Source organism: Acyrthosiphon pisum, chromosome X, assembly GCF_005508785.2.
Source record: "Acyrthosiphon pisum isolate AL4f chromosome X, pea_aphid_22Mar2018_4r6ur, whole genome shotgun sequence".
NCBI lineage: Eukaryota > Metazoa > Arthropoda > Insecta > Hemiptera > Aphididae > Acyrthosiphon > Acyrthosiphon pisum.
The window spans coordinates 88,067,853-88,080,993 of NC_042493.1; the positions used below are offsets into that span (position 1 = coordinate 88,067,853).

Here is a 13,141-nt window from a genome sequence, read left to right on the forward strand (position 1 = left end):
GAAAAAAAATTATGCTCCAGTTATAATAATCATTAAGTATAATTATTTTTTAACACCAAAGCCTCAATTATGAATTAATATTCAATTTTTTTAATTTTTATTCAATCACCTTTTTTATTACACTATTATATATATTTTTAACATGATTTTTTTAAATAGTTCATTACATCTTATAACCATTATAGCCTCCAAAAGTTCTTCATCTAAAGATGCACGCAAATCAAAAGCCCAATTTAAAGCCCGTGCTATTTTAAGTTTTTCCTGGTATTGTACGTGTATAAATAATTGGCTCTCAGTAATTATATGATGATCTTATTATTTATTGTTGGATTATTCATTATACTATTTAGAATTTAATACTTATTCAATAAAATATGAATAGACATATACGGGCCGCCGCGGTCGTCCGTAAAATAATCTAATGTTGTTGTCAAATGTCAAATGTAATGTGGTGCCCACTGCCCAATAAATAACTATAATATAATAATAAATTATAATAGCAAACACTATATGGGTTATAGGGGTTATAGCTTATAAGAAAATACGGGACAACTAGTACCAAAAATCGCGACACATGGATAATTCCCCTGGGCAAGTAACGAACGGTCTAGGATTGAAACTTGAAAGATACAAATATAGCGCATTCGAGTATTTTCAGGGTCCTGTATCATCTATACAATTATCATTGTTTCTCCCCTATTGTCATATATAGTATTTGCTAGTAACTATAATTTATATTATTATATTACTTAAAGCAACTAATAATTTGGCGAATAATGAAATGGTTATCAATATCTTAATCATGATCTAAATTTTATTATGAGTATTAATTATGCGTATTAATGGAATTCACGTATTTAAAAACACGTCAATTGAAAAAAAAAATAACGGTTTCCAATTTTTTTAGATTTCGATTTTGAATTTAATACCGGTTTCCAATTTTTTACGGTTTCGGTTTTAACTTTAATACCGGTATCTAATTTTTTTCGGTTTTTATTTTAAATTATAATACCGGTATCCAATTTTTTCCGGTTTCCGTTTTGACTTTAATACCAGTAGCCAATTTTTTCCGGTTTCGGTATTGACTTTAATACCGGTATCAAATTTTTTTCTGTTTCGGTTTTAAAACGGTTTTTACCGGTTTCTGAAATCGGTTTTGAAAACGGTTTCAAGCCCTGCATTATAGTGTGACTCACAAGAACTGTAACTCTGTCAGAGGAACTAATGATATTTATTGTATAAATAATATATAGGTAATAATATTTTATAAATAAATATATAATCACTAGCTATTTGTTAATTTATATTCTTACAATGTCTGAAGCTTCGAAAGGTTTGAAAATGTACTATTTTTCACTTTATATATATTATTGTTGCTCAAATATCTGAAAATATGTTTACATACTGGATAAAAATTAATTAATTATGTCTATGCATTTCAAACTGTTTATATTAGGTATATTTTATTATATATATATTATTTATATTAGGTGTATTGTATAATATGAACACATGGAAAATGTGTTTAATACTTACAGTTTATCCAGTTTTTTAAGGCCCTTAAACATTTCCAAATCGAGCTTATGAATGTTGTTGTAATCCAAGTGTAATTCTTTTAAACGCGTTAAGTTATTGAAAACCCCAGTCTCGATGTTATCGATAATATTTTCACTCAAGAATCTAATAATTTAATAATTTATTATATACATAATATATAGGTAATAATATTTTATAAATAAACTAACAGATCCCGTGCACTTCGTTTCCTGTTAAATGTACCAACTCTATAAGGCTCAAACTTTGTTCAATTCGTTATTTAATATTCGGTGTTCAAAATTTATCATAACTTTTCCGTTGCCTGGAATGAAAATTCTTATTCGCAGTAGTGTACTATCAATTAGGCAATCTACCTGCGGAAGATCGCGGATCCCATGCACTTTGTACGTATCGTTCTTACTTAATTCTACCTACGGTGGATTTATATCATAATCAATTTATACAAAATCCTATCTGTAACCTAACCGTACTAAAATTTTATGTACAAAAAACAAATTTAACACTTTGTAAATTAACCTACCTTATTCCCAGAGGTCTAATCTACCCACAAATATTAATTTATATATATATATATATATATATTTATATATATAATATGTTTATTATTATAATAGCTTTAAAACCAATGGCAACCATTTATAAACAAAAATATCCACCGTAAATCTCAAAATTCTCTCTGGAATGGGACTAGGACGGTGAGCCGACAACCGACGAGCCGACGGCCGAAGACCCGTCGGAGACGTTGGGTATTATTATTGTGATATAGATATTATATCCAAAATTTTCAAATTATATCGATATTTATCAAAACAATTATTTGAGATAAGATATCGAACCAGTAATATACATCATACAACCGAAGAGCCGATGTGTTATTCTCTAATGTAATATTGAATCAGTGAGGTTTGTGCCTTCGTCGTATTTTATTTTATAATAATGGAGTGTTATTTGTTGAACAACAAACTTATTATAAATGGCTATGTAATGGTACGAAATAAAGTGCATGAAAATCGGTACAACTGGGAGTGTTAAAAAAGAATCCATAGAAAAACTTTAGAAACACATGAAAATTGTAATGCCAGAGCTACGACTGATTGTGTCAATGGTTTACATACACTTCGTGCCACGCCTACAGATCATAACCACGCACCCGAAGCTCACAGGGCAACAGTTATAGATTTTCGATCAGATATAAAAAAACAAGCACATTCTACACGTGATAAACCATCGCAAATATTGCAAAAACTAGTTAGCAATATACCATTAAGTATTCAACCATATTTACCTGGTCCTGAAGCTGTACGAAAAATTATTAAACGTAGAAGAAGAAAATCTTTACCAGCCGAACCAACAACTTTAGAAGATATTAATATTCCTGAAAGCCTACGAAATACTTTTGCTGGAGAATTATTTCTATTACGTGAGTCTAAAATAGAAAACGATAAAATATTGATTTTTTCATCTAAATTTGAAATTGAAAAACTTGTAAGAGCTAAATTTTGGATTATGGACGGGACTTTCAAGACAGTCCCAAATATATTTTTACAAATTTACACTATTCACATCCCAGTTTGAGGAATAAACTCGAGAATTCTTCCATTAGTTTATGTTTTAATGTCAAGTAAAAATCAAAAATGTTATGAACACTTATTTCAAGATCTGATTGAGATAGGCAATAACTATGGTTATGATCTTAATCCAGCTTGTAAAATTAATGATTTCGAAAAAGCAGCAATTAATGCAATACACGACATATTTCCAGAATGTGTCCAAATAGGGTGCTTTTTTCATTTGGAGCAGAATGATTGGAGGAAAATTCAATCGTGTGGATTGGCTACTGCGTATGGTACCGATGAACATTTTAGTTTACAATTACGCTATATTCCTGCATTGGCATTTTTACTACCAAATGAAATGTTAACAGCATTTAATGAAATAAAACAGTATATACCAATTGAGATTTATAATTGGTTTGATGAGACTTATGTAAATGGGAAAATTCGTCGGACATTTAGAAATGGCACAATATCTCGGTCTCCGCCCTTATTTCCACCAGAATTTTGGTCAGTAAGTCATAACAACGAATTAGATATACCTCGAACTCAAAACAAGGTAGAATCATGGCACAAACGTTGGAAGACTTTAATTGGAGCAGATCATATTGGGTGTTTACATATTGTTTCATAAATGAAAAAAGAACAGATGAATACAATAGGTTAGTATACTAGTGTAGTAATACATAAATTATTTGACATTATATGTATTTCATTTATGATTCATAATTAAATCTGATGTTTTAGGCCAAATTGAACTAATTCTATCTGGAAAACCAAAGCTTCGACAACATCCAAAATATGCTGCTCGTAAGAAACGGTTAAATAATATTATTAATGATAAAGGTAATAGGACCCTGATAGATTTTCTAAAAGGGGTAGCTTATAATATAAAACTATAAATGTAATTTTTTTACGATTTACGATTTTTAGACGATTATACTATTAATATTGATATTAAATATATTTTAATTTAACAATAACTTATTATTTTAAAATTAAATTTATATTAAAATATGTAGGTAATTAATTTTTTAATATATTTTTTAGACGAAAATAAATTGTAATTAAGTAAACAATTTTTTAATTTTAAACATTAATATATACAATTTAGATACCATGTCGGCCTGATATCCTGTCGGCCAACGCCGTCGGCTTTATATCTTGTCGGCCTACTGGTTGTCGGCTCAACGTCATGATCCCCTCTGGAATGGTCCTACCGGGTCTGATTGTGAATCTAAACCATTCAAGGGCCCACTCAAGTACACATCAAACATTTCATCAAAATCGGACCAGCCGTTTAGGAGGAGTTCGCTTACAAACACACGTACAGTAGAATTATTTATATAAAGATATATAATCACAGCAATTTGTTATTTATATTCTTACAACGCCTGAAGCTCCGAAAGGTTTGCAAATGCACCATTTTTCACTTCACTTATATTATTGTTGCTCAAATATCTGAAAATATGTTTACATTCTGGATTAAAATGAATTAATTTTGTCTATGCATTTCAATGTGTTTATATTAGGTGTACTATATATATTATTTATATTAGGTGTATTTTATAATACGATCACATGAAAAATGTGTTTAATAGGTACTTACAGTCTATTCAGTTTTGTAAGTCCCTTAAACATTTCCGAATCGATCTTATGAATGTTGTTGTAATCCAAGTGTAATACTTTCAAACTCGTTAAGTTATTAAAAGCCCCAATGTCAATGTTATCGATTTTATTTACACTCAAGAATCTAATAATTTAATAATTTAATATATACATAATATATAGGTAATAATATTTTTTAAATAAATAAATAATCACTAGCAATTTGTTAATTTATATTCTTACAATGTTTGAAGCTTCGAAAGGTTTGCAAATGCACCATTTTTCACTTCACTTATATTATTGTTGCTCAAAAGTCTGAAAATATGTTTACATTCTAAGTTATAATTAATTAATAATGCCTATGCACTTCAAAGTGTTTATATTAGGTATATTATAACTCACAAGGTCTCTAACTCTGTTAGATGAGTTAATGATTCGATATCCCTGATTTCATTATAGCTCAAGTCCCTAGAATACAATACAATTTGTTTAATTATTATCATACAAAATATATGATTATTTCATAATATTATTGTCCCTCGTTTTATGTAAATTATTTCACTTGTATTTCTATTTTTTTTTTTTGTACTTAGGTACCTACGGATGTCAATCAAGTGAAATATATCGATATAATTATTGTTTTCATTAATATCTAAATCTGCACGAGTTATGGCTCTATTTATGATAAAAAATTATCATTTTTCCATAATCCTATGACGTTCATTTTGGGACTTAAAAGTTAAAAAGTTAAAACCTACACAAAATTCGGTGTACATGTACTGGGTAGTGTGACAACATGGATTTTCACAAATTAATTTTTTCAAATGACAATATTAATGTTAAGCGAATTACTGGCTTTACAACGATATATAATTTTAAAATAATTATTGATTATGAAATATATTATGTTTTAAAAACATGCGTTTAATTTCGAGTGAAAACAGTGATCATCTGAATCAAGGGGTTAAATTGATATCCATCAGTTAGTAATACAACCTCAAATCCAAGCTTGGGAATAAACGAGTTAAAAACGACAGTTGAGTTAATTTTAACTTTATAACTTAACTTTTTTAAATTTAATTTCTATTAACTTAATTTTTTACTTAACTTATTATAATTGATAAAATCTTATTAAATAATGAGTTACCATTAATCAAATTCAAGTTAAGTTAATTTAAATTTAAATTTATTTATTTTTCCATTAACATATTATATTTAAATATAAAGATATATCATCCCATACCGTGGCATACTAATAACAATAACAATTATAATAATTAATAAGTACTAATAACTAATAAATAATAGTATATTATATTATGATATTGACATAAATACAAATCACAAATGTACAATTCTCAAGAACATAAAAAAGTTATTTTTTAATTAAAACTATTAGGTTATGCTCATATATTAGCTATTTCCTGTGTTCAATTATATTTATAATTTTTATTATTTTTAACCATGTTAATGGGTATTTACCATTTATAAAGATATTTAAAAAAAAAATAATTATAATTATAACTTAACTGGTTAAAAAAAATAGATCATGTTAACTGTTAACTTTACACTTTTTAAAATGTTTTCTATCAATTTAATTTAACTCAATTGAAATTATCATTAACTAGCCCAGGCTTGCTCAAATAATACTTCAATAATTTGTTACGAATTTGCTACTAGCTTATTTTTTTACAAGCCGGAAACAAATATACCAATGCCTATTTATGTATTTATGATATTTTTAAATCGCTATAAGAACGACTTCCTTAAACCTTGTATTAAAAAGTAACAATATTTGATCAGCATTTTTAGGACACCTAGTGTGCCGTTGCCGTATAACCAAAAATGCTCCAGTGTTATATTATGACCCAGGACGATGGCCATTAGTTATTACTCCTTAAATATGAGTGGGAGTGCGCCAGCAACACAACCTTCGATACGAATGATACGATGCAATACGATTGTGAGATCTTAAAATTGCATACACGCCACTCGAATTATAATATCCATAAGATCATAACACCGAGACGTATTTGAGCAGTATTCAGTAGTGAGGGAAACGGGGTAAATTATTTTTAAATTGTATTAACTCGATTTAGATTAAATTGTATATAATTCAATTTTTAAAAGATACCAATTATATTATGATATAGCTAACATTTAAATACAATAATAGCGTTTAATAACAAAACTGGAAAATTCCCACCTTGCATCCACAAAAACGCCACTGGCGTTAACACAATTATTGATAAATTTGGTTTCGCAATACTCGGGAAAAGTAAAATATTATTAAGTACAATTTAAAACTCGACACCCGGCGTTTTAACATTGGTATTATATTCCGTATAGTCGACTTACAGCTCTTTGGTGGCCGGAGGTATGCGGTCGGGTATCCGGTCCAGTTCCTGGTCATGGCATGCAAAAACTTCATCGTAACACGTGCATCCGCCCGGGCACTCTGCGGTGACCGATTGAAACGACGATAAGGAGAACATCAATAGCAAAAGTAGCAGCATCATAGTCCTCCTGAAAACAGAGGCGGCGGCGGCGTCTTGATGCATCGGTAGAGTCATCGCTCAGACTGGTCGCAAAGCACACTGTCTACACAATCGCACTTGCATACCTATATACAATACCAAACTTGGTTTTTTTTTTTTTTGTCGTCATTTAAATTGCCAACGATTACAAATTACTTGCACGTTTTCCTGTTTGGATAATGTATGATATATAATCAATAATGTAATCTATAGTAAAATCACCTAATTAGTATGTATTATAATACAAAGGGTAAGCCTTATATAGTTAATGTGAGGAATGTTATTAAAAATTGGCGTACCTACCTAATCTATGCAACTTAGTTATTAAAGTTTACAATATACCATATACAATATACATAATTCATATTTTTTAATTACAAATTTATTTATTTATACATTAATATTTTTTTTAAATTATTGAAGGATTTTCCTGTTGTTATACGAAATTATTTTATTTCTAATGAGCTTCACCCTTTTATGAAATAAACACGGAAAAAACAGAACAGGTATTTTCATAAAAATAGTAAAATTAACTGTATTATACAATTGCTATAGGGATAGCTATAATGTTAGTCAGATTTACTAAAAATATGTTTTTTTTTTTTTTTTATTATTTAAAATATAATTACAATCTATACAACAATTTAGTACAATAAGTAATTCAGACAAAGTATTTACATATCGAGTATAACAGATGGAGGAGGGCACTCAGTAGTGCCACCCGACAGATTAAATTAGAAGGTCTCTAGGCCAGGAGCGTTTTAAACGTCTCTGGGGGTTGTCAGGGATTGTTAGAGAAGATATGCGTTTTATTAATGGATTGTAGTGTTGGATTAACTTGGAATGGAAGGAGACGTAGTGAGACTTTGTTAATTGAGAGAGCGATGGAATATTTAGATGTTTGTGGAGATTATTATTTGTGACAAACCATGGAGCAGAGACAATTTGCCTCAGACAGATAGACTGGAATGCCTGGATTGTTCTCGTGTTGGAGGGTTTGGCAGAGCCCCAAATCTGGATGCCATAGGACCAAACAGCAAGGCTGGGCATTAACGAGTTAAAAAGTTAAAGTTAAGTTAAAAAGTTAAGTTACTTTTAACTAAGTTACTTAACGAGTTACTTTTTTTTAAGAAGTAACTTCTATCTTAACGAATTACTTTTTTTTTTAAATAACTTATAACTTAACTCGTTAATTCATTTTATAATCACGTTAAATTATATACTTTTATAATTAATTTGATTATTAATATTTGGTTCATAGTTGGTAATAACAAAGTAAAATTTAAAAGTTTTACCATCACTTTGGAAAACTTTTAGGTAAAAAAATAAAATATACAAATAATTTAATTATTTTGTTGGATTTCATAATATATAAGTACTACAACAAAATACATTTTTTAAGATATAAAGACCTACATTATAATATTATGTTATTTGTAGATCTTTAACATGAGGTGTAAATGGTGTAATTATAAGTTTTATATGAAAAAAAAAAGTAAATTATTTTTAACTAAGTTAAGTTACTTATTTTTTCCAACTAACTTGTAACTTTAACAAGTTAAATAAAAAAGGAAAGTAACTTTTAACTTTAACCTTAACTTATATTTTTCCAAATTAACTTAACTTAACGAGTTAAAAAAAATAGTTAACTTGCCCAGCCTTGCCAAACTGGTCTGATAATGGTTTTGTATATTAATAGTGGGCGGAGTAAATGGAGTCTGGAGTTGACTGTTTTTCTTTTTATTTTAAGGTGTTGGGCCCATGTGCAAAAATCATAAATATGTAGGTATGATTTATAGTTGGCCAGACAAAAATTATGGTGTTTTGTACCAAAAATGTTTAGTACTCTTTACTTTACAATTTAATTATATGAACAATATTTATAGTCATTTTAATATAATTTTTTAGTACTCTTTACTTTTAAATTTAGTTATTTGACAATGTTTATAGTAATTTTTTTACGGGTCCACCGACCGCCATGACATGCCGTTTAACCAAAATGTCTCTTTTAAGATTATTAATATTTAAAAAACTAAACGTCATATTAAAATTCTGATTCTTGAGTCGTCTTAAACACATAAAACCACACATTTATACGTAAATCAAATTTCAAAAATAAAATGGTTAGGTTGGTAAATCGTTTTGAGAAGCGAGGAACTTTTACACGTATAAGATAGGCAATTATGAAGAGTAGGGCCCAATGACATCACGCGGCTATTTTACATTTCTTAATATCTCTTAAAGCAATAATTTTTTTTACATCGGATTTTCACCAAATCACTTCATATGCCATACCTATAATAATTTAACATTTAAAAATAATTTAAATAATTTTTTTTTATTTTGTTGTGTGCTCCTTTAAGGAGTATTGAGTCTTCAAATTTAATCCACTTTGATAAGATTATACTTAAAATGTTATCAAGTATAATGTACATTGACCAAATTTCTGAGTTAAGAGGAACTAAATCACTAATAATGAGTCCCAATAGTTTTTAAAAAAACATAGCATTTCACTTGCTGACATTTTCAGTTTACTTCCTTTACATTTCAATGTTTCACTAGCAGTTAATGTTGGTTGATTTCCGATATCTACGGATCCATAGTCAAATAATTCTATTCTACTATTTTGTTTATCAACTGTATAATATTTTAGGTCAAAAATCATTGTTTTTAGCATCAAACCTATGTCATAATTACATACTTCCTCTAGCCTGCCGTACATTATGTCCACACAATAAATCTGTGTCACATGAAAAGAACTTATTTCAGTCCAAACAGATGAAAATTTTACTCCAGTTAATAATGCTTCATTTATTTCAAAATCATCAGCATAATTTATATAGTTTCTAACATTCTTTTCTACCTCTGTTGTTTGTACGTGGCATTCAATTTTAATTGTTTTACAAAACCTGCATGGATATCTGGAAACAAAACTTTCAGTAAACCCTAATATAGAATGTAAGGTCAAATTATCTCATACAATCAAACTCAAAGAGAAGAATATATGGTGATCCTTATTATCGACTGTAACAAAAATACCAGTATTTTATAAATAATTTAATTCTGAAATCAAGTCTTTAAAAATAACACTATTTCCAAAATCCCTTTTGTCATTGGTTTTAAAAAGTGATACCAAATATATTTGATCTAAATACGAAGATAACTCTGGAGGTAAACATGCTACCTAAGGAAACATATACCACGGCGAACTTTTGCGAACCAGCATGCGTACCGAGTGGATTATTGACTTCGAAATCGTCAAAATATAAAAATAATGGTAAAATAAGTTTATTTGAATTGATTGAACATTTTTCTTTCCATAGTTGGGACTGTATAAAGTTATAAATTAACTTACTGGATTTCATATTTTCTGTATATTTCAATGATACATCTAATAAATTTGAGTTTTCTAAATTTTTTTTAATATATCTCGAAGTGAAATTGAGCATATTGTAACATCTATAGGTTCTACTGCAACTATTCCATTTACTAATTTGTCACATAATCTGTGACCAATAACTATATTTTATTATAAATATTTAAAACATTTTCTCATGAAATCATCCATGTCTAAATATTAAATAAATAAGTAATTTTCATCACAATATATTATATATTTTACTATAAAAAATAAAAGTATAAAAAAACCATGTTGAGTAACAATTATAATGATTTATTGCATAATTTATTGGTAGTAGTAGTTTCAAGTATGTATACCTATTGAGGTATATTATTTAGCAGGCACCAGCGCACTATTTTTTTTCTCTCTCTGGCCTACGCGCAAAATGGCAAATTTACGTTCATCAGACAAATTTTGTGTTGTTGCTTTTAGTATTAGAATGAATTTACTTATTATCAAACTCTAACTTAAAAATATTACCTGTCACTGTTGTTTATTTTTTTTTGAATATTTTAATTTGTATGCAATTTTTAACCAATTTTAAATTATGCTCATTGGCTATTACACGCTCATAACTTACGTCTTCCATGCACATTAAAGTATTAAAAAAAAAACCAATATAGCGACACGGATAATGTTATCATTTGTTTGATAATAGATAGATTACAATACTAATAGATCCAATACTAAAAGTATTACACAATTGGTTCTGCTGAACGAGAAAAAAAATTACTATAATATTACAGTTAAACAAATTATAGTAGATATAACTATTTAATAGGTAAAATAACTAAAATGATTTACTTATTATGACTATGTAAAAATAGTTATTTGCTATTGTAATCTTTCCTATATTTTATAGTTTAATGAAGTTTTTGATGTCTTAATTAACTAAAAAATATAGTTAAAATAGCATATTTCAGTTCAAATAACTATAATAACTTAACTATAATATTTTAGTAAATCTGACTAACCTTATAGCTATCCCTATAGCAATTATAATGTACAGTCAATCCTACAATTTTTATAGTACAAACAACTGTTTGGTTTTTTCCGTTTTCAATTTATAAATTGTATAGGTATAAGGTATATCCGCGTGAGTCAGAGGGAGAAACAAATAGTGCGCTAACGCCTGGCATCATCTTAAGACATCCTTTTTAGACAGGACTACAGGAAAGGTAATCACCATGATGAGTTCACTTTTACATTAAAATAATTTAAAGACACATACGATAAAATTGGAAGAGAGTATATAAATTATATAATATATTCTACAAATAAATACCTAAATATTAACTTGTTAATATTGTTCTTCTAATATATTTTTCTGCGACAGCTAGATTATAAACAAATATCTATTAGTTACCCCAGCCCCCACCGCAATAAAAATCTTGGATAATACCCTTGATATTAAGACAACTTACTTTAAGTGCCTCCTATTTCAATAGTCTGTATGATGACAATAATTAATATTACTATTTACTCTTTTATTCTAAATATTTCAAATGTTTATGTATGCATTTCCATGCTAATAAACGTAGTCATGTATAGCCATATAGGTAATATGTATTTAATTTATTAATTATGTAAGAATAAGTGTGAAAAATTGAACTCTATAAAAATAATTTAATTTTATAATATAAATAATAAATATTTAAACGTACCGCTTGTCCGTTTGATGTATGTAATATACTCTTGTCTGTAAATAATAATTCCTAAACACTGTGGTTTTGGGTAAAACTGTCGAAACATTAACTATAATATTATGGATATATTATATTATGATCATTAACACTAGTGACCGTATTTTAAATCGTAATGATTTAAATATGACCTTCATGAATTTGGGGCCTAAAATTAAAAATTGTACTGGGCCCATAAATTGGTAAATCAGGATCTGTATGTATATATATTATTATAGTTATTATAAATGTATGGTATACAGTATATAAATACCTAATTGGTATTAATGTTTCATACATTACCACTGGTATTGGACAGCTGACAGTTGGAATGTTGAAACCCTTTAAAAATTTAAACCAAGCATTTCCTAAAAGTTTTTTTATATTGCTACATGCCTCTTTTGTATTGAGAATATATTCATTTGGTATACCAACCACCAGTTGAAGCACTGTCTACATTTAATAAATAATATATTACAGTACGAGTATTAGGTAAGATGAACAACGATGAACGAACATTAACAATTAAAGAGGAAACTTGGAAACTTCAGTCACTCGTTTTGTGATAAATATAATCTCAATAGTGGTTTATATATAATTTATTATGTCTTCAGTTTAATATAATTTATAATTTCATAGAAATAAAATATGATTTATTTGTGTTCTAACCATTGAAGTAGGTATCCAAACCCGGTTTGGTCACTATAGGCACAAGGAAACCATGTGTTCATTTAGGACGGCAAAATTAAATAAATATCGGTAAAGAATAGAACAGCATTGCATTATTCGCTTTAAGAAGATGTC

At 28.0% G+C, this 13,141-nt stretch overlaps 1 protein-coding gene across 14 annotated transcripts in view; it reads right to left on the reverse strand.

Moving 5' to 3' along the window:
- The window catches only part of LOC100574507 (insulin-like growth factor-binding protein complex acid labile subunit), a 15,950-nt gene extending 8,614 nt beyond the window's left edge, over nucleotides 1-7,336 (reverse strand). For 7 of the 14 annotated variants that reach the window (XM_016801973.2, XM_016801980.2, XM_016801974.2 and 4 more), the window contains exons 1-7: nucleotides 7,077-7,336; nucleotides 5,121-5,186; nucleotides 4,962-5,033; nucleotides 4,720-4,863; nucleotides 4,500-4,571; nucleotides 1,537-1,680; nucleotides 1,314-1,385 (exon numbers count right to left, since the gene is read on the reverse strand). In XM_016801973.2, coding sequence (XP_016657462.1) covers nucleotides 1,314-1,385; nucleotides 1,537-1,680; nucleotides 4,500-4,571; nucleotides 4,720-4,863; nucleotides 4,962-5,033; nucleotides 5,121-5,186; nucleotides 7,077-7,291 — 785 coding nt within the window. In that variant the 5' untranslated portion in view covers nucleotides 7,292-7,336. The remainder of the gene's footprint in view (nucleotides 1-1,313; nucleotides 1,386-1,536; nucleotides 1,681-4,499; nucleotides 4,572-4,719; nucleotides 4,864-4,961; nucleotides 5,034-5,120; nucleotides 5,187-7,076) is intronic. The other 7 variants (XM_016801978.2, XM_029490960.1, XM_016801976.2 and 4 more) reach the window with 5 other exon arrangements.
- Between the last annotated feature and the right edge of the window lie 5,805 nt (nucleotides 7,337-13,141).